Source organism: Crocodylus siamensis, chromosome 7 (assembly GCF_052110815.1).
Source record: "Crocodylus siamensis isolate JL-2025a chromosome 7, ASM5211081v1, whole genome shotgun sequence".
NCBI lineage: Eukaryota > Metazoa > Chordata > Crocodylia > Crocodylidae > Crocodylus > Crocodylus siamensis.
The window spans coordinates 6,500,132-6,520,345 of NC_143401.1; the positions used below are offsets into that span (position 1 = coordinate 6,500,132).

The following is a 20,214-nucleotide window of genomic DNA, read 5'->3' on the forward strand; positions in this document are numbered from 1 at the left end:
TGCCCTTGCAAACACCGCGTGCTGGTGACGCCACACTTTCCCCAGCCGATCTGCTCCAGAGTTCAGCCACCTTTGTGGGGAGGAAGCTCTTCTTCAATAACTGACCCGAACTCTCCCCTGCTGCAATCTGAGCCCCTTACAATTGATCTTGGCCCTCTTCGCAACCAACTGTTTTTGCAATGGATGTCGCCTACCAAATACCCATTCCCTCCTCTCCTCACCAGGCTGAATGACCCCAGCTCTCCCAGGCTTTCCTCATAAGCACAGGTCAACCCAGCTAACCCCCGTTCTTCCCTTCAGGTCATCGTGTGGGGAGACTACGGCCGCATGGACCACAAGTGCTTCATGGGGATGGCGCAGATCGTCTTGGAGGAGCTAGACCTGTCCAACATGGTCACAGGCTGGTACAAACTCTTCCCCACCTCCTCGCTGGCAGACTCCAGTATCGGCCCGCTCACCCGCCGCCTCTCCCAGTCCTCTCTAGAAAGCTCCACGAGTCCTTCCTGTCCGTAGGGGGTGGGGATCGGGGCTGTTGGGAGAGGCCGGGGGGGAACGGGGACGAAAGCAACTCAACCTACCAAAACATTTCTGTGGAACAGCTGTAAATATTCTGTCTTTTTTTCCCCCCTTCCCAAAACAAACACGCTCTCGCGCTGCGTTCCTCACCGACCTCGCCATCCCGACGTGCAGGGAGGGGGAATTTGGAGTGAGGGCACAGGGACGGGAAGGGAAAAAAAAGGAGAATCAAGAGAAAAAAAAAAAACCCACAAAAAAACCCAAGAAAAACCCTGTGATGCAGAGCAAGTCCTGTGACTACCAGCCCCAAGACTGTTACGGCAACTCATCGAGTCGTTTTTGAACGGGAGTCCAACGACGCCATGGATTTCCCACCCAGAAACCTGGCACGAGCCTCTCTGATCCGGTTCACTCCACCCGACTGCAAGTAGCATGCTAACTTGGTTTTGTTTTCCCTCAATTTTAAATTTCTCCTTTGAGGAAAAAGGTAGCTTTTTTGGGGAAAAAGAAAAAAAAAAAAAGATCCAAGTCAGCACTACTAATTTATTTTCAAGTAATGTAGCATCTTATGATCTTATGTAGCCTGCCACGTGCTAATTTAACCCACTTGTCCACTCTGCAGTATCTCCAAGGGACATGCTACGTACCCCGCAGGAAACATCCATCATTGCTTCCTGGTTTCTTAGTTTCCTGGCATGGATCGCGAAATGTTGTGCAAGCAGTTCTGTTGAACGCTTCTTTTTTTGGGTAGCATGTAGCCTACGATAAGCAACTGCCGCAAGAGGAGAGGGAAGAACAAGGTGCATTTGACCGACATCCGAGATGGTTCTCGCTTGACGTGTCGCCTTTTAAAATGAGCGGGCAGGCTCTCCCCTTCCCCTCTCGAAGTGTCGACGTTGTGACGCCTCGCACGGCAACTGAAACGGGGAGAAGGTGATGGAAAAAGGGAAAATTGCAGCCATGGCGGAACTGGGCTCCTTATCAATCTCTTCCTTGTGTGTGGACAGCTGCATGAGGGCCGGCTGGAAGTCTGAGCATTTCCACTCTCAGTTGCTTGAATTGCAAGTAGCGAGCAGGGGGCTTACCAGAAAGATGGGCAGAATGCACCTTTTTCCAACCCTCGACTCATCGGTACATGACGGGGCAAGATCTCAGTAGCATCCCTTGCTGTTCTGGAATTAGGATGACGGATAGGTTACAAAAAAATAAATAAATAAAAAGAACAAACTAAAATCTAAATGCTTTCAATTTATGACAACGATGAGTTGTTTTACTTCCTTTTTATTTTTTTAAGCAGCACTCTGGTTCCTGAAGTGGACCAGTTCTTGTAGCAAAACTGAGAATTACGGAAGCTTTTTATGAAGGTGCCTAATGAAATTTGCTGAAAATACTCAGGGGAGACACCACTACAAACTGCAGTTTCTTCATTAAACAAAAAAATTCTTATAAAAGGACTGAAGGATCAGTTTCCAAAAACCAGAGACGGATCAGTCATCAGACTGGAAGGGGGACAAGGGGTAGCTCCGACCTTCAGTCTTTGAGACAAATCCGCTAAGATGAAAGCTGGGGTTACTCACTCATTTAGTTTTTGGCAAGAAGAGCAGTTCGCAATGTACAGAGCACAAGACACAGCCTACAGTTCCTCTTGCATTATTAGCCAAGATGAAGTAACCAGAACCTGTTGCCACAGAGAAACACCGATGAACCTAAAAGGAAAGAAGTCCACTATGAAACAGTCTTCTCTACAAAACGGAAATTGCTAGCTGGCAACTTCCTACCGCACGGCGGTTGTCTTGTGTGACCACCACCCACGATTTCTACAATGCTGCGCCAAGGGATTTCAGCTGCTCTGCTGGACTTTGGATTTCAACTTTACCAAACCAAATGGAGCTGTGAGCAGGGGGCTAACCACAGCCACAAGTGACTCTGAATGCTCCCCAGTCCCCATCTCCTAAGGTATCACAGCTTGTCTGCTATGCTGGATGGGGCGACAGTGCAAGCAATATGCGCCGATCCTCGGGTTCACACCTAAGGGCCACTTGCTGGACCGCAGTATGGTTAACCTCAGGCAGATCCTTTGAGGGAGTCTATTCTGCGCCCAAGTCATTGGAACTAGCAGAATGTGAAGACAAAAATTTAAAGTTTCTTCCAGGGCACGAAGCTGTTACTCAAGGTCCACGTGAGCTGGCTGGACTCTTCTTTTTTTTTTTTGTTCTTCCAGAGCGCTGGATTTTTGCATACACATGAAGGAAGGTGTCTAAAGAGGGAAACTTAAGGGAACTACCTACTTCCTCCAGGCTAACATCATCTGAGTGATAGAAAAGGCCTGCCTTTTTTTTTTTGCTAAAGCAATGACTAGGTCTGATTTTAGCAGAGAAAAAGCTGACATGAAAGTTTAAAGGCAGTTTTGGTCGCTGGCTTGGACTGGCTAGAGCAGATTTTGCTGGCTCTCCCTAGCTCCCGTGAGCATCAACAGCCTTACAAAGAGCCCCATCCTCTTCATCACCAACGTAAGGGATGCGACACCTCCAACTCCACGGGACATTTCCCCCCGGTACAGCACTTTGCTTGAGCTGAAGTGGTCAAGCCTTCTTCCTCCACTTCTTCCAGGACAGCTGTAGCCCACCAAGAACGAGGAGACAACAACGTATGAAGAGGTCCGCTGCTAAGCAGCAGCTGGAAATGCCCATTCACACTGACAGCAGAAAATCGAGCACCGAGACAAAAGCGCTTTGCTCCAAGGGAGATGCCTGGGACCTCCAGGGACAATCCCGAGCACTGTGGCTTTGTGATTTTCTAATGAATAAAGACCGTGCTTTGGAGGGAAAGCAATTCGCTCTGATCAGAACAAATACCACTCCAGATTCCTTTCCAGTACAGACCGAAGTCTATAAAACCAGAAAGCAAAGCACGGGGACGATTCCTTCTGCTGACCAAGACGGCCTGGCAAGACAAAGCCACCCGGCCAAGGACTTTAGGTGACTGACACCATCCTCTAGACAGACTGAAACCCCTTCAAACCTTTCGATGCTTCACTCTCAGCACCGCATCTTTGGCCTGACAGATTTGCATTCACCTTCAGGAGCTTCTGGACAGAGGCTCCTGGGATTTTTTTTTTTTTTGGGGGGGGGGGGGGGGTGGTGTTTGCAAAAAACAAACAAAAAAAGAAAGACTGAAGTGTGTCGTGTTTACATTGTGACGTCAGCAACTTTTATTTCCTCTTGCATGAGACCAAGGGTCAGACACGTTCCTCACTCAGACAAAAGGCTCGACCCGGCTTTTCTGCACATGATAAAACAGAAGACACAACCCAATGGACAGCAAGGCTTTGTCCGAGGGGCTCGAGGGACTGGTCCACTGCAAAGGGCGTTTCGTCTGCGTTATTCGATTGGCAAAGGACAGACGATTTGACTGAACATTACTTACCACTAGGCATTTCTCTCCACCCCACAATCATTTTTTCCATCAAGGCAGGATACCGACCCCTCTCCCGGGGGATTGCTTGTGTCAGCAGCCTAACTAGGGGGAGGCAGGTGGACTTAAGAGGGGCACCAAGATTGGCAGCCCCCAGAGAGCCTGTACCTTGGCTGGCCAGGGTACAGGGAGATCAGGCCACAGCAGCAACAATCAGGGCTAGGGTGTTTTGAGCCCCTACGGCAGGTAAGACTGATTCCACATCTGTCTAGGTTGCAAAACTCACCCATGGCTCTGGCTTGTCTTAAGCTGAACTTGCCTGCAGTCTCTTTTTGCCTCTTTGTAGCCGGCCCCCAGGAAGCCGCAAGACATGCACAGCACCGAGTTATGCAATAATGCTGATTTTGTGGGCAACAGAAGCGACGCAGCTGAGGTCAGAGGAGCGGTGCTGGCGTAAGAGACATCAGGATCTCACCCCGGGCACCCTATGGTAGTTACAAGGATGAGCTGCCTAAACGACTTCCCTTGAGTCCCAGCATTAATATCTTCCACCCCAAATAATTACAAACAAAAGCCAGCTGCAACCATGCACTATAAAGAGCAACCCTGCACGGCTCTGATGCAAACTCAGCCTTGGCTCTAGGCTTGCTGGAAGCTAGCAATAGGCCCGACTGGCCATAATTAGGTCTGGAGTGAAACTTTGCCTACAGTCTAGGAGCTGAATTGGGTAGCTCAATTAGGAATTGGCTAGCTGGAAGCACTCACACAAACAGCATGGACTGCTCTAAGGTTGTGAGCAACCGTAAAGCCAGGGCCTGTTGGGGAAGCTTTGTGTTTTGCTGTACAAGTTTCACAGACCCTTAATGAAAGGAAGGGCAGGATTACACGAACCATTAGCAAGAGAATGTGACGCGATTCCACGACTGGTACTGTTTAATCCCATTCCTTTTAGGCGATGCTGTGAAGATGCTTTAAAGCAGATCAGCGCTTAAGGCCCTATTGCTAGTATATGCAGTCGTCTAGCAGCTACTTGCTGTCCGGCACCCCCAATCCATACAGCGAGAGCAAAGGGTGGGCCCTCACCAGACAACATATTACAATGCTGTCAGCTTCATGGCATTTGCAAAGGTACTAATGAATGTGGTGGGAGCTGAGGCTTGGTCTTGCAAAACAATCAAAGGAGGCATCGAGCCATCCCGGTTTTTGCCAGCTGATTTCAGAATCCCCGAAGCTGGACCAGAAAATACCACGTGCAACTGAGATTATAACAAGTACTCCACCCCTAACCACATCCCCGGCGCTGCTAGCAGTGCTGGACATGGCACTTGAAACAGTTCATCTGTATACGAAACGCATCTGTTTTCTGGAGAGAAGACGGAAACTATTAGCTAAAGGACTGGGGTCAGGATTGCATTCGCTGATTGATCTGATCTGCTCAGCTTCTTGAAAGACTATTTCCAGCCTTGCATGCACACGTGAGAATGTATTTCCAATGCCTTGAAACAGTCTCAATTGCATCGGTGACTGCCGGAATACGTAGCATCAGCATGTAATCTAGGGGCCTTTAAGCGGAAGACCATCTGTAGAAACAGCACTGGCCTGGTTTTGATTCAGGCAAATAATCCCCTTTCCAATGATCTCCAGTTGATTCAAACACAAACCCAAAGCAGTTGCCCACGCAGGTGGCTTGTGAACACATCCAGGCGCTCCTTTTGATGCATTCCCATACTGAAAAACGCCAGCCTTTTACATGCTTTTAGCCGCCGTGCTCCTTAGCGGTTGAATCCCAAGCACGGCTGCTATCGTTTCCATCACCCACAGCAGAAATATGTTGCCACGTTTCTCTAGTTCCTGTGAGCACTTAGTGTCTAGAGATGTACATGCTGGGAAAAACAAAAAAAATCACTCCTCTCCTTCCAGTAACGGTTAGCAACTTGTGACATGGCGCAGTAGGGGATGCTGCCAGTTGTGTCGGTCTTAAAAGGCTCTTAATGAAGCTGTTTCAAATGGAGGTCTTCTTCTGTCTTATGCTAGTGGGAGATGCAAAGACATGCTAGGACCCAGGTAGCTGGCTAGAGGTTCAAGTACTGAAGACTGTTGTATGCTACACTTGTGGCAGCCTGCAGGGAAGCTTCCTAGTACCAGGAAAATACCTGCTTCGAAGCTAACCTGGACGTGCACGCGGCCACTAGCAACTAGAGTGGAGGGGAGCGGGGGAAATATAAATATTGGCATCCTGTATAGAACAAAGCAGAAATCCTATTACTCCAACAACGTCCAGAGGAGAGCTATCTGCTCGGCCAGTCGCATCAAGTGGCAACGGTACATTGTGGAATAAACAGACTCTGAAGACGGGACCCGAGAACGGAGAGCAAGTTCAGTAAAGGGGCTGACCATTCGTCTCACTGTTTATACGGGCAACCATCACACCCTTTACCAAACCAATCCTCTCCACCCCGATCATGTGTCTAGCACGTTTCCCTGGACATTGGACCCAGGACAACACTACCGCCACTGAGATGCACTGAGCAGTGCAAGTACTCGGCCCTTCCGGCACTCGCATCATTAGTATACCTCACGTTTTTATAACTAGTTCAGCGCGCTGTACTGTTTCGGTTTTTATTTTAGATGTCCGTGATGAAGGGCAGGTGTGTTGGGGCATTCATCAACGCGTCTGCTCCAAAGCCTGTGCTTCTGGGTCTGCTCCTGCTTTGTCACACTGGGTAACAATTGCCAAGCTAAAGGGTAAGGGATACAAGAAGCACTGAGGCTCTCTTGAGCGTGGGATAATTCGGCTTGACGACACACCATTGCCGCAAAAATTGGCCTTGAGGTTTCCATTCTTCCACCTCTTCTCTAAAAGGTCTAGCACCTTTTCTCTTACCCTTATTTTGGCACACAGGGTTGTTAAACCTTTCCCTCATCCGGCAAAGTTTCTTCCTTTTTTTTTTTTTTTTTTTAAATTTGTAAGGGCCAGCAAAGAAGTACATGGCTCAGATGTGAGATCTGAGGGCTTTTAAGCAGCTATACAAAAGGGGGAGCCTGGGGACCCTGCTCCCTCCCTACAGTATTTGCATTGAGTGCAGGTGGAAAGAGGAAGCCTTAGGAGGAAGCAGAGGGGTTTTACTTCAATTTGAAAAGGGAGCGTCGCAGATGACCTGTCTGTTCCTCAAGGGGCAATTGTCCACGTACTGGATACGGACAAGACGTCCCAGCACTTGCTAGAAAGGAAGATTGTGTCCTAATGTTTATAGCAAGGATCTTGAAGCAATGTTTTGATGCTGGAAATGGCATCTTTTTTTTATTTTTCTCTGGAGGTAGCTGCACTACCCTCTTCTGTAACCAACCGGCCAGGTATTCTGGCACCGAATGCCTCTCGAACGTTAGCACTTTGAAGTTGGTGGCCTTGTTTTCTTAAAAGGGCTTGATCTTTTCATGCAGTTAAAAAGCTAAATAAAATCTCCCCCCATCGTGCCGTCCTACTCCCCACCTCAAAACAGCGTAATACAAACAAGTACGTGGGCCGCTGTAGCCGTGCCCGACACCCAAGAATCTGTCATTATTTTCAGGAGCTTATAGCTCAGCTATACAAACTTACTTAAGGAAGAAAAAGGGTAAAGAAGCAACCAAGGATGAGATTTTCCCAAAGCATCTACCTGTAAATACCCAAGAGCACAAGTGTCAGCAAAAGGCAAGACTCTTGCTTCCAGTGAACTGCAGGGTTTGAGAAGTCTCACCCTCACTCTGTGCTTAAGTAAGGGTAGATCATCCTTTTCAACCTTGGCCAGACTCCTAATTTAAAAGGGAAATGAGATGATTTAAGGAGCTATTAACACACCTGAGCAGGAAGGACATCTTTGGGTCCAATGTTCAGCAAGTGTTTGGGCAGCTCCTGAAGATCTGCTGGAAGCCTAATGCTGCGCAGCCAGGCATGAATGACCAGGAGCAGCTCAGTTCCTAGAGCTAAGCTCCCTTTTGGGAAGCCAAAAGCAAGATGAGTATTTTTAAGCTAACTGGATTGCTGCAGCCTTCCAGCTGTTTGAACTGAAGGTGCTTCTGTTGTAACAGATTGCATGGCCCTTGCTCCAAACTAATTAAGCCAGCCAAAACCACTACCTTCCCTCGATTTGAAACAGTAGTTAAGAGGGAAATTGGACCCCCAGCAACAGAAATGCCTCAAATTCCTATAAGTACAAAACTTAAATAGTAGACATGTGTTAGTTCTACTCAATTCAGCAGCAGATACCAGAGGTGCTTACGGTCTTTAGCAAGCTTTATAAACTTTTCCATTTGAAAAGTCAAAAGGAGAGCAGTTAACATCTGTAACAGCACCGGTGCACTTCAGGGTTGGGATGGGCATTTATCCTGCAGGGAAGAAAGCAGTTTAGCTAGTACAGGTCAGGTCTGGCTGCTTTTATTGATGGAGCTCTTATGTCCCTCGTTTTCCATTCTGAAATAAGCTTCTTGGCTTAATGACAGATTCAGAAACAAACAACTTGACATTAGACAAGGGAAAAAAAAATCATCACAGAAGGGGTGAATTATTCTCACTCCCATTCCATGGTTGGAGACACAGGGATGGGCTTGTGATGGGTACTTGAGAAAAGTAGTAGATTTCAAAAGCAAATGGCAATTTTCTACCTGTGCTATGTAATGTTTTATATATGTGCGTGGTCTTTCCTAACGTAAAACTCCTTGTATATTTGTGGTTTATATGCAGCAAGACTTGATGACTCGGGAGGGTGCACGCTATTTTGTAAGATATTCTTAGCCAATTTTCCAAGGAGAAACTAAACAAAAACAAAGAGCGAGATGTTCACATTCTTCATTGGCTTCTACCTGCATGTACAGTATTCGGGCAGCAAGTAAAGACGATTAAAAGTCAGTTTGAAAACTGCTCGCTTGTCCTGTGCTTGGATTGCAGAATATTTCTTATGCAAGACATTCCACCTCTGACCCCACACGACAAGTAAAGGGCTTTGCATGACTGAGAAGGCAGGGGATTGGGGGTGGATGGGGAAGAAAGCATAATGTAGCAGAGGAATGGCCAAGGTCAAAGGCATGCATCAAGTTGATTAGAGCCTGGGAAGACTGCGATGCAGTCATCGGTTAACCTGAGCTACAAGGCGTAAAACTGTTGTTAGGCAGTTAACACAGCAAAAGCTATTCTTACCAAGGTACATGTCTTCATCACCCCGTGCTTGGTAGGGATGCAGGATTTAGCAGAAGGTAACCATTTGAAATAGTTTTCCTATAAGAGCCAAAAGGGGTACCCTCCTTAATGAGGCAGTACTGCATGAGCAGGATTTGACTTATATTAGATCACTCCTCTCCTGTCCACTATGCCAGCTTTGTTATAGCAGTAGATGCTTTCAAACCCAACACACTTGCACTGGGGAAAAAAAAAAAAAAATTCTTCATAGTAAGAGTCAGGACATTGCCAGTCCTCAGTCCTGCAGTACCTGTCCTCTGAAGAAGTTTAGGAGGGCACTTTTCCAGAGCCTATATACATCAGTTAGATGTTTAGCACCCTATTAACAAATGAAGTAGAGAGTTTGAGTTTTACATGCTGGACTAGCCATTCTTCCACTGCATCATCACAAAAACTGTTTGAATTCAGTTCTGGATCAAAACACCGATCAGGAGAATGGAGCTAGAGCTTTGTAACTTGCTGCAGTTTGAGCAGGTCCACTGTGTCTACCAGGTTTCCAAGTCCTGCTTGATTTGCTATCAAAAAAACCAAACCCCCCAAAATAATCAGAACACTCTTATAGTTAGAATAATTATTCTCTCAACTAAAAGGGCAAACCCTGTGTGAATTAACTGACAGCTCTGGTTAACATATGATGTTACACAGCTAGACAAAGTTATAGCACAGGGCCTTCAGATAAATTTCCGGACTAGAATACAGTGTACAACCTGGTTATATCCCCACTGAAGAATAAAAAGGAGATTGAACTAATCAACTATGAATCCAAACCGTGCGCCTACATGATTAACTCGCCGTCTCACCTGCACCTCAGACCTGGAATGAAATAGGCAGAAAGCAAAACAAGGTTATGAAGTCAGCTGATGTTTCACTGCAATATTTTATTAAGGAATTTACATATACACAGGATAAAGTAAACCGAGAGCTTCTCACTTTTTTTCTATTTCACACTGATGAAGTCTTTCAAGCGAATGTTTTCTAGGGATGTGGATGTGATAGAAAGAAAAAAAAAAGTCTGACGCACCCACTTTTCTATACTTAGAGACCAGAAGGTCAGGAGATAGCCAGGAACTGGGCTTACATAGGAACAAAACAAAACAAAGCAATATGAAAAAGTATAAATTAGGATGTCAGAATCACTTTTTAAAGTGTAAGAAAAAGCTTAACGACAAGCTCTTGGCCCTTGATAAAGTAAATTCTCTTGGTTAGTTCATTAAAAGTTTGCTTGCTCATTTTAAATACATCACCACCACAGATTAGACAGGGGAAAAAAAAAAGCCACTCTGAAGAAGTGCAAGTTTCACATTCCAAACGGTTTGTGCCCCGCGCCGTGGGAGATCCCGCTTGCTCACAGCAGGGGCCTTCAAAAATGACTTTGGTTCCAATGAAGGTTGACCAGCCAAGCCCAGCAAGGCCTCGGCTCCAGACAACTCCACAGCAAGGAAAAGAAAAACGCAGGTGTGGCAAGACTCTCTTGCCCCTTAGGGTTTGGGCTGTATTAAAATCCCGTTCCTCAGCACCAAATAAAGGCTCATTAGCGACCTGCCCCCTCTCCCACCTAGTACCACTGCTTAAGTGATCTCTAAAAAGGCCTGTAAGTGCAGACAGTACTAAATACTCAATCCACTACTTCAGTCACGATTTCTCCAGGATGTCCTTTTCTCTGACTGCAGAGACGATCCCAGAAGCATTAGTGAAGCTGCGTGCGTGTGCTCAAGGGGGAAGAGATGGCCCCTCCGAGTGTGCATTGACTGTGCAGAGTGCAGGGGAGCTGCAAGTGGTGTTCTGGCCACTGAGGTTTCGCTGTAGCATTGACAGCAAACAAGGCAGAGATGGGTCTCAGTTATGGAAAGAGAGGCTCAGGCTGAGCAGAGCATCAGAAAGGGAAAAAAACCCCCAAAACCCTGAATGTCTCATGGAGCAGTTAAAAAAAAAAACAAAAAAAACGAAGGCAGAGAAGTGGTCAGAACGCAGGGGGGGTTATTTCCACATCTGAGTGCTGAGGGTTTGATTGCTTCCCTGGGCACTTCCTCCGCCCATTGACTGTCCATATCCCATCATGCCATTAGCGCCATAAAAGTTCATCCCAGCCATCTGCTGGGTCATCTGAGGAGGAGGAGAGGAGACAAATCAAGGCCAGGTCAGTCAGGGCAGCCATTCCAATACCAACCAGACACGAGTTGAGGCTTCCAGCCTAGAACAGTACTTTGGTACGTGCTTGGGCTTCAAGCACGCGCTTAATGCCACTGACCTGCGGTGCAGCAGAACTTGGGTTTTTCACAGGTCGGGTTCCTAGCCTCCCTCCCGCCCTCGCAGAAATGAGGGTTTGCAAAACAGTTCAGGGGGCAGGGGGTCACACACAGCTGCAGCTAACAGCTGCACAGGACCGTGGAGGCATTGGGTGTGGGCAGTGAGAAGCAGCACCCCTTGCTTTCATCAGCTGCACTGATACAACTGCTAAGACTGCAGTGGAACAGCCGAGCAAGCTACATCAGTGGGGCACAACCTGCTATGCAATCAAAGTACTATGGCACATGTTCGCATCAAGTAGATGCAACAGTGCTTTACCAGGCATGTGCCTTCCAGAGGCAAATGGGGAAAGCAGTGCAACCCAAGGACAATGAAGGACTCTAGCCCCCCCCATCTGCAGGAAAATTAGCTGCGAGTGCTCGATTTAATGGAGATTTTGCTACAAAGCAAGGCTAAAATCAAGGCAGTACAATCTCATTTCCTAGGTGCCCAGGGAGGCTAGACTGAGTTACTTTCAATCCAATTACACAGGCTCAGCGAACTGCTATACCCAGACCAAGTCCCAGTCTAATTATACCAATACGGGAGTATCACCCCTTTCTGAGCCTATTCCAAGTGACAGATGCAATGCAGCAATAGACTTTAAACGGGAAGAATCAGTCACGCACGTTGCTTCTGCAGGTGTTCGTTTTACAAGCTCTGGCAAACTGATAAGCCTGGAAATAGGCATCAGAGCTACGAGCATCAACATGGGCTAGTTAAGCTGGCTTATCTACAGCAGCAACTCAGTCTACTCAAGTAATGTCTCCTGCTATTTTGCCCCTGCTTACCAGACTGTTTGGGTAACCCCCCACATAAATAGGTTGGGCTGATCTACTCCATCCCCGCCACAGAGGTACAGATTGTATGTCATCTCCCTCATTACAGCAGTTAGGCCACGATCAATCACAACACGTTCTCATCCATAACTGGGCTCCATTAAAGTAAGTTCCATGTGGATAAACTTTCCTAGAGATTAGAAAAACATGCATATTTCTATTCCAGTGTTGCCTGTACATTTGCTCCAGGCAGCAAAAGAGCTGTTACCTGCTGAAAAAGCCAACCGACTTCACATCCTATCAGAGAAATCTGAGCAGAAACAGCCTGGTCCAGTCTCTAGACTAAGTGCCAGGACACCCATGTTTATTCCAGGCTGTCAGCATCTTACTCACACTCCAAAGAAGCTGCCCATCTCCAAGTAGGAACATCTTCTTTCCATGCCACTGGCAGAATCAGATTATGTGCCAGATGCTTTGGTGAAAGAAATGTTTAAGCCCCCAGATCATGAGATGATGACGACCCTCTCACCTGAGCTAGGTTCCACTGCAGCTGCTGTGCTGGTTGCACGCCATACACTGGCTGTGGTACTGCTGCCATGCCCGCTACATACCCAGCTTGCTGCGTGGCCATCATGCCGTTGGGAACACCGATGACGGCTGCCTGCATGCCACCTACATATCCAGCTGGTATGGCCATAGGAGTCACCATCCCTGCAGTGCCAGGCTGTGGCATCATTCCTACGGGCGGTGCCATCATGCCTCCCATCATGTTGCTGGGTGGAGTGACGCCTGGAAAACCACTGTACGCGGCTGCAGGGTACGTCACCTGAGCAGGGGCCATGAACACTGCACCTGCAAAGAGGACAGGGACATGAGTGGCAAGGAAGAACCTGGAGCTGTCCACCACGTGCCCTCCCACTTGATTGTACTCAGTTTTCTTGTGCTTTGTCTCAGTAGTAGGGAGCAGAAGGCCAAACTCACCCAGCATTGCATCAGGCCCCTTTAGAAGGCCCATCCCATGAGCAGCACATTTGATACTCGAGTCAAGGAGGTGCCCACATCCATTGTAAAAGGGACCACATGAATCCAAGGTGTGGCACTAGACATTTCAGAGCAGTTTGTTCGGTTACGGTGCATTGCTCGAAACACCCCAGCCAGCACAACCTTTCCTCTCCTTAGGATGTACAGTACCTTGAGCGGGCATCTGAGGTGTCTGGGAACCATAGAGAGAAAGGATGGAGTCCTTGGAGAGCTGTTTCTTTCCTGTCTCCTCCACTTTGCTCCCTGGCTCAGGAAACAAATTCAGGTTTTCAGGAACAGACCCAGCACTTCCAGCTGTTGGCATGGAACCAACGACCTGGGGGTGAAAATGAAAGTGCAGTAGGCTGATCCCAACATACAACCCCGCTAGGAATCTAGCTGTGTTTGAGGAACGTCACATCCCACCCCCTCCTCCACCCCCTTACCTTTCTGGAGTCAGAGACAGAGTTTGATCCCACAGAGGCAAAGAGGTCAAGATCCTTTTCTAAACTGCTAGGCCTGCCATTTGGAACAGTGTTGGTCACAGGAGCATCTGGGAAAAGAGAAGGTTACAGGGGGAAGGTATCAGAGACCACCAATACCCCTAGCTTGACTGGATTATTTGGCTGGGCACAAAGCCAGTGTGCAGCCATTAGGGATTGAGGCTCTCACCTCAGTTGCTTGAGCTGCCAGTTATTTTAGGCAATGCTCACTGTTTTGAGAGCCAACTCCACCTTCCCCCGTCAGCCTTGAGAGCTGCCCGAGCCGGTGGAAGCAAGTACAGTGCACACATACTATGGCACAGGCACCGCGTGGGGGAAGCCACGGAAAGGTTTTGCTGCAGTGCTCGAGCTGCACTAGTTGTTGAAGCAAAACCCACCAGCGTGCTTCACGAATGGTAGTTTCATTACTCATTTGCAGAGGGACTAGTACGCATAAGCATCTTTCCCTGGCAGCGTTTCACAACTCAGCCTCCGAACTGTGTAATAATCATGGAAGCATTGACTTGCAGCATCACAGTGTGTCAGCCAAGAGCACTTTGTGCTAAAGCAGTCCAAAAAGGTGAGCTGGAAACACTTAGAACTATGAACTAGCTTAAGATAGTGCAAACATTAAGGGTGAAAGTGCTCTGTTCAGGATCAGAGACCCAGGACCCCAATGGCAGTTACATGCCTCAAAATAGAAAGTTACTTGTTCACTGAATATTTTAACATTTTTAGGTTTTCCAGGCCACTTAGATTTTTTTAATAAGAAGGCAACCCAGATGTCAGCTTAACATCTGCAACAGGGGTGAGCAATTATTTGGGCCGGGGGGACCACACAGGGAGTTCTGACGAGTTGGGGGTCTGGGTCAGCACCCCTGCCCCCCCGCACCAATTAACCAATACTCTCTATGTGGGATGGGGCTGCAGGAGGGTGGGGAGCAGGGCTCGGGAGCAGGCCAGGCAGGGATCGAATCCGTCCCCTGCATGCCCCTGCCTCCCAGCCACAGCCCACCCAGTGTGGGTGGCTGAGTGGGTGGAAACTAGCCAGAAAACTCCTGCCCCAGCACACGGGGCTCCAGCTCCCAGCTGACTTCCACCCACTCGACCGCCTGTGCTGGGCTGCCGAGTGGGTGCAAGGAACCCAGGAGCTTCAGCTGGGTAGCTCCTGCCCTAGCACACAGGGCTCCAGCTCCAGGCTGCCTTCCACCCACCAGTCATGGGCAGCCAAGTAGGTGGAAAGCAGCCAGCAGCTCAGCTGGGCAGCTCCAACCCCAGAGCTGGAGATGGAGCCCTGCACGCTGGGGCAGGAGCCACTCTGCTGAAGTTCCAGGCTGCTTCCCATCTTCCCAGCCACCCATGCCAGGTGGGTGGAAGGTGGAGCCAGAGCCCCACGCGCTGGGGTGGGAGTTGCCCACTCTGCCTGGAGTGGCGCAGCAGGAGCTGCTGATGGAGGCGAGGGGAGCTAAGCAGCACCTGCGTGGCTGAAGCTGCACCAGAAGTAGCCTTGCTGGAAGTTGCATGCCCTGGTCCAGCCCAGGACTGGCAGACACGGGCTGGAGCAAGGTGTGGGCTGCCCTGTGTCGGGCTCAGCCCCATGCAGAGCACCACAGGCTGGATCCAACCAACTGGTGGGCACCCCCTATAAGTCAGAGCCAATCAGCTGGCAGGCTGTAATTTTGCTCACCCCTTATCTACAAATGATCTCAGGAAAGGATCCCAAATGACCAAGAGAGAGACAAGAAGGACTCAGTACAGCCTGCCACTTGGCATGGAGGCCTCTGCCTTCACCCCACACTGATAAAATGAGAACTAGCATCTGCCAGACTACGATTGAGCAGCAAGACTGCATTATGTAGATTTAATAAAAGTCTCTAAGATTCATTATGATAACGCAGGGCTCAGCCTAACTATGGTCAAGAGCTCTCAGAGAATACACTAGCCTACAGTGGCAGTCATCTCCCTAGAGGCACGCACCTCAGCAGGCTGCAAATACAACCCCATGCATGTGTATCAAAACGCTTATGAGAGATCACCATTAAGAGTGGTCTTCCCTGCATCATTAGTGTCAGACCCTCCAGTCAGATAATCTCTAGCTTTGCATTAGAAAAGCCTTCAAACAAGCATGCAACACAAGCGGTCACCCTTGTTTCTGGAGGCACATGTTTGTCCTACTTACCTCAAAGGATTTTTAAAAGAGAAGAGAAGTTAGAGGGCATTTGAGACGGTGAAGGGGCAGCCTCCAGGCCACAGAGTATTATACTGAGAATCTCTCTAAAAGATTCAGCACTTTCCAAGGGGGCTATAAAATGCTCTTTAAGGGCTCCCTTACCAAGTCCCAACAAGTCCACTACAGGTTCTGTTGATTTCGGGGGACTTTTCCTGGCTTGTTGCATTTCTTCTTTCTTTTGAGGCTTAAATCAAAACAAGATAAGACAGTCAGACATCAAAAGCCTTTCACCGATTCAAAACTTGCTCTTATTCGGGTAAAGTAATAGAGATCAAACTCAAAAAAGCCTTAACACTGTATTGATCCAGTTCAAACTGAGTGGGCTTCCAAACTCTGGTCTGCCAACCTCTGTAAGGACCGAAGCCACAAGCCCAAAACCGGATACCCGAAGAGGAATGTCAGGAGTGTGACTTTAACCACTGCAGACTCAACAGGCTTTCCTAGGACTGCTGGATCAGTCCCATATAGCTTATATAGAATTAGCCATGTAAAGGGAATGTCACACATTTGCTCCTTCTGCTATGAAGCATGGCAGAGGTATTCATGTTGTCACATGAGGCACTTTTAAGTGACCCTCAGCAAGGTAGTAGATCAGTCCCATCATGGAAGAAGGGATCAGACTGCAAAGGCTTCCTAAGCATAGCTGGTCTCAGCGCACAACCTTGCTCTTCCTCTCTTGCAGCTGATCCAGTCAAGCTTCACATCACAAGAAACTCCATTTACAGCCCTGCATGTTTTACAAGCATCATCCAGCTTCGTTTGAAAAGCCAGCCCTCAGCAGTAGTTCTGTAACTAGGTATTCAGGCACTTAATGAGCTGCAGGTGATTTGACAGATTTATCAGGTCAGTTAGAAGTAAAAATAGATGCAAGTTCATTTTTTTCTGCAGAGACAGCTCTCCCTCAGCTGGACTGGTCCACAATCCCCTTGATGGGATTAAAAGCCAGTTTAGGTTTTATCATCAACATAAGCTGTGGCTGGTGTATCCTGAACACAGTCCAGGATTCAAGCAGTTGCTGACATTAGCATGGCAGGGTAGGAAGAAAAGGTATTTATTCCTGAAGGCACAGTGCAGACCTGGATATACCCAATTAGTCTGTTCTTGCCTTCTCTTTAATTGAAGGGAGATGGAATCTATCACTCTTGAAGATAAGAGAGATGTACCATGCCGGGCACTCCATTTGGAAATTAGGTCCAACAAATAACGATGTTTCTTGTTGCCCGCTTATAATTTACCCTCACAGGGCTTCAACTGCACAGGGATAAGCCCTGCTGCTAGATTGGAAAGGGAAGAGGGGGCAGTTAACAATCCAGGTTCAGGAGACAGGGATGGTAGAAGACATTCAGAATTTCCAAAATTTGGGGGGAAAAAAAAAAAGTTTCCCCTTTCCTTAACTGCTAGATCCTGACTACTGTTGTAGATGAGAAACAGGACTGCGAATCATCAAGCTAGTGATTTATTTGAGGCATCAATTTCTTCACTTGATCAGAGACCAGGAAAGTCTCAATCGGTATTGTATTACCCCTACCCTGCTTAAAGAAACCTCCCTTTCCAAATCAGTCCTTCACAACAGACTCACAACAATGTTGGTTTTTACCATTTTCACTCTCTCAAAGATTACGGGCTCCAGTTTCTTTTCTGATGCTGGCTCACCACTCCTCTTCCATTTGTCATCCTTTTCTTTCTGTATCAAGGCAGACAGAAGGGGAAGTTGCAGTTGACAACATTGGGAGAAAGTTGAAAGACAAAGTTCTAGTTTTCCACACAGTTTTCACACTAACTGATAAGAACATCTTGTTTGCCTTGTAAACATCACTTCCCCATTTGCAAACAAACAGGTTTCCCTAGTGCTTTGCATGAGAGATTACAATCGGTTTTCAGCACATTCACACAATAGTTTTACGCCCATAATAAAAACAGTCAACAAACAAATGACCTAGATACACTCTCCCTTTGGAGAAGGGTGTATGATGCCACTACAACACTTTCAAGAAATCTGTATTTTCACCAGTGTCACTATTAAGTAAAATGTTCAAACTGTTAAGCAAATAAACACTAGTCCTGTATGTCTGCCACCTGACAGAGTTATCAATTCAGAATCAAACAAGGAAAGATGCATCTTCAAAGCTTCTTTTATGCAAGTGAAGGTATTTAGACACTAACCCTGAAAACGCCGACATCGATACTTCGGTCCATGTATTTCTTCTTTTCATATTTATCCCGAATGAAGCCCTCCACAGCTCTGCAAGAGGCTTGTTAAAGAGGAATCATTCAAGAGTGGAAGCTATACGAGTACAGAGAGTCAAACAGTCCTAGAAAAGCACCTTGCAACCACAAAACAATGCTATTCAAGAAAGCTATTCCAGCAGTAGCTCTTTTTCATTCCTTTAAGGCAACATTAATATTAAGACAGGCTCCTGTAATATGTGGCTGGGATTCCTAGAGCTGGTTTAAGATTAAAACAAGTGAACCATTTTTTTGCTCTATTTTACAGGCAGCCGCAGCCCAGTAAGCTAGCCTGATGGACATCACACACAATACAAAGAGGAGGTAGGTCAGGCTAGGAGGCAAGGTCATACCATTTGTTAAGCAGGATGGTACAGTAACTATTATCAAATTATATTACCTAAGTATTTGTCTTACTATCATTTAGTAGCATACTTCTGCCAAAGCAACATTTAACAACATTACACAAGACAGCAGTCATTTCAACGCAAGGCAACTAAGCTTCCTTTTACATTACTAGCTCGGCACTGGACAGCAATCCTGTTTCTCATTAGCTTAATCATCACTAGACTCCTGCTGTACCCTTCTGTAATTAAAAAAGTATTTAGTCTTATTTTTAAGGAGACACACAGCACACTTTCAGCTCCCACTAGCTTCTGTAGGGCCCGTTTGACAGTCGGCCTTTCATTTACTACAGAACCGACAAGGCATTTCATGCCAGGACTTACAGTTGTAACCATTTGGCTTTACTTAGTTCTCACACTCCATGGCTTAGGAGTGATCCTTTTGAGAGCTTTCCCGTGGAGAGCTGTAACGTAACAAATCTGAAGCACTGAACTGAGGGCGGCTGGCTGGGAAGCCTTTTTCATGGCTGACACACACGCACACGAAGATTAGGGCAGCGACCCTCCTTGCTGCTAAGCCTTCTACACAAGATTAAAAGTCTCTATTATCCTCCAGTAGCAAGGTACAAAAAAGGATGCTGATCTGTCTGAGGTCGCCTGAAGTTCTCTGGCAGGTAGGCTTCATACAGACGGTTTGCCTTTCCGTTCCCCATCTCCTGCATGCACTGCAATTCAAAAGACAGAGGTCAAGCCATTTGTTTCAAGCACAAGAGTGTGAGCCACATTCATTTCTTAGGCTAGAGGTGGCGCACACAGGTTTCAAAAACTTGCCTGCACTCTTGTGTCTAGCTTAATATTCCCCTGGGATGCCAGCAAGTGCTTAAGTTGAGGGAGGAGAAAGAGGAAACTGAGGCATAGGCTTATGATCAGCTAGAGGACCCCCATGCATCTGAAGCTTTTTCTTGGCACAAGAGGAGCACAGAGGCGGCATTTCTATGCTTACCAAAATTTCAGACTAGTATTTAGAGGGAAAGTGCTACTGAATTATCCCATACATCTGACCAGTGATTTTACTCTTTATTTTTACACTATTCTTTTTACTCAAGAGATTCAACATTTTTCTTGGTAGCCTGTCTAACTCAAACCCCAGTGAATTATTGCCCTTAGTTAGGGTCTGCCCTGTAGTTTCCCTTCTCTCGCTTCCATCCCACTTGCTCTAGATATAGTTCTGTTTCAGGGCAGGAGTACCCATCCCTCCCTCGGCAGATTCTGCATACATGGGTTTCTCCACTTCAGGTTCTCATTTTCTACGGTTTGTACAGAGATCTTCATCTCTGCAGCTTAACAGCCGTGCCAAGTTTCAAAATAATCCTCAAGAAACTAATTAGGGAAGAAGCTGAAAAGTCTGAGAACAATTTGATGTCAGAGCATGTGTATGGAGGCATGTACCAGAGGGAGAAATCTGGCCAAATGCAAGCAAGTGCACCTGTTATTCCTCTGTAGACCCAGGATACTACAGGCCAGTGGGTTTAACACCTGTTCCTGGTGAACTGGTAGAAACAATAATTAAAGGAATAAAATGAAAACAGTAACGTTGTTCAGTACTTGGGTGATTTGCTGAGGGGAAAGTCAGCATGGCTTTTTTAAGGAAGATCATGCCTCACCAACCTATTCAATTTTCCAAATGCAAAGAAGTAACCAATGA

At 47.2% G+C, this 20,214-nt stretch overlaps 2 protein-coding genes across 4 annotated transcripts in view; one reads left to right on the forward strand and one right to left on the reverse strand.

Annotated features, from left to right (window-relative positions):
- The window catches only part of RIMS3 (regulating synaptic membrane exocytosis 3), a 56,571-nt gene extending 56,058 nt beyond the window's left edge, over nucleotides 1–513 (forward strand). For both annotated transcript variants that reach the window (XM_090057952.1, XM_090057951.1), the window contains exon 7: nucleotides 301–513. In XM_090057952.1, coding sequence (XP_089914078.1) covers nucleotides 301–513 — 213 coding nt within the window. The remainder of the gene's footprint in view (nucleotides 1–300) is intronic.
- A 9,487-nt stretch (nucleotides 514–10,000) lies between these two features.
- Nucleotides 10,001–20,214, reverse strand: part of SMAP2 (small ArfGAP2) — a 32,770-nt gene continuing 22,556 nt past the window's right edge. For both annotated transcript variants that reach the window (XM_090057942.1, XM_090057943.1), the window contains 8 exons: nucleotides 19,149–19,234; nucleotides 18,103–18,181; nucleotides 17,537–17,623; nucleotides 16,042–16,123; nucleotides 13,674–13,780; nucleotides 13,399–13,564; nucleotides 12,737–13,059; nucleotides 10,001–11,245 (listed from right to left, as the gene is read on the reverse strand). In XM_090057942.1, the coding sequence (XP_089914068.1) occupies nucleotides 11,120–11,245; nucleotides 12,737–13,059; nucleotides 13,399–13,564; nucleotides 13,674–13,780; nucleotides 16,042–16,123; nucleotides 17,537–17,623; nucleotides 18,103–18,181; nucleotides 19,149–19,234 (1,056 nt within the window). In that variant the 3' untranslated portion in view covers nucleotides 10,001–11,119. The remainder of the gene's footprint in view (nucleotides 11,246–12,736; nucleotides 13,060–13,398; nucleotides 13,565–13,673; nucleotides 13,781–16,041; nucleotides 16,124–17,536; nucleotides 17,624–18,102; nucleotides 18,182–19,148; nucleotides 19,235–20,214) is intronic.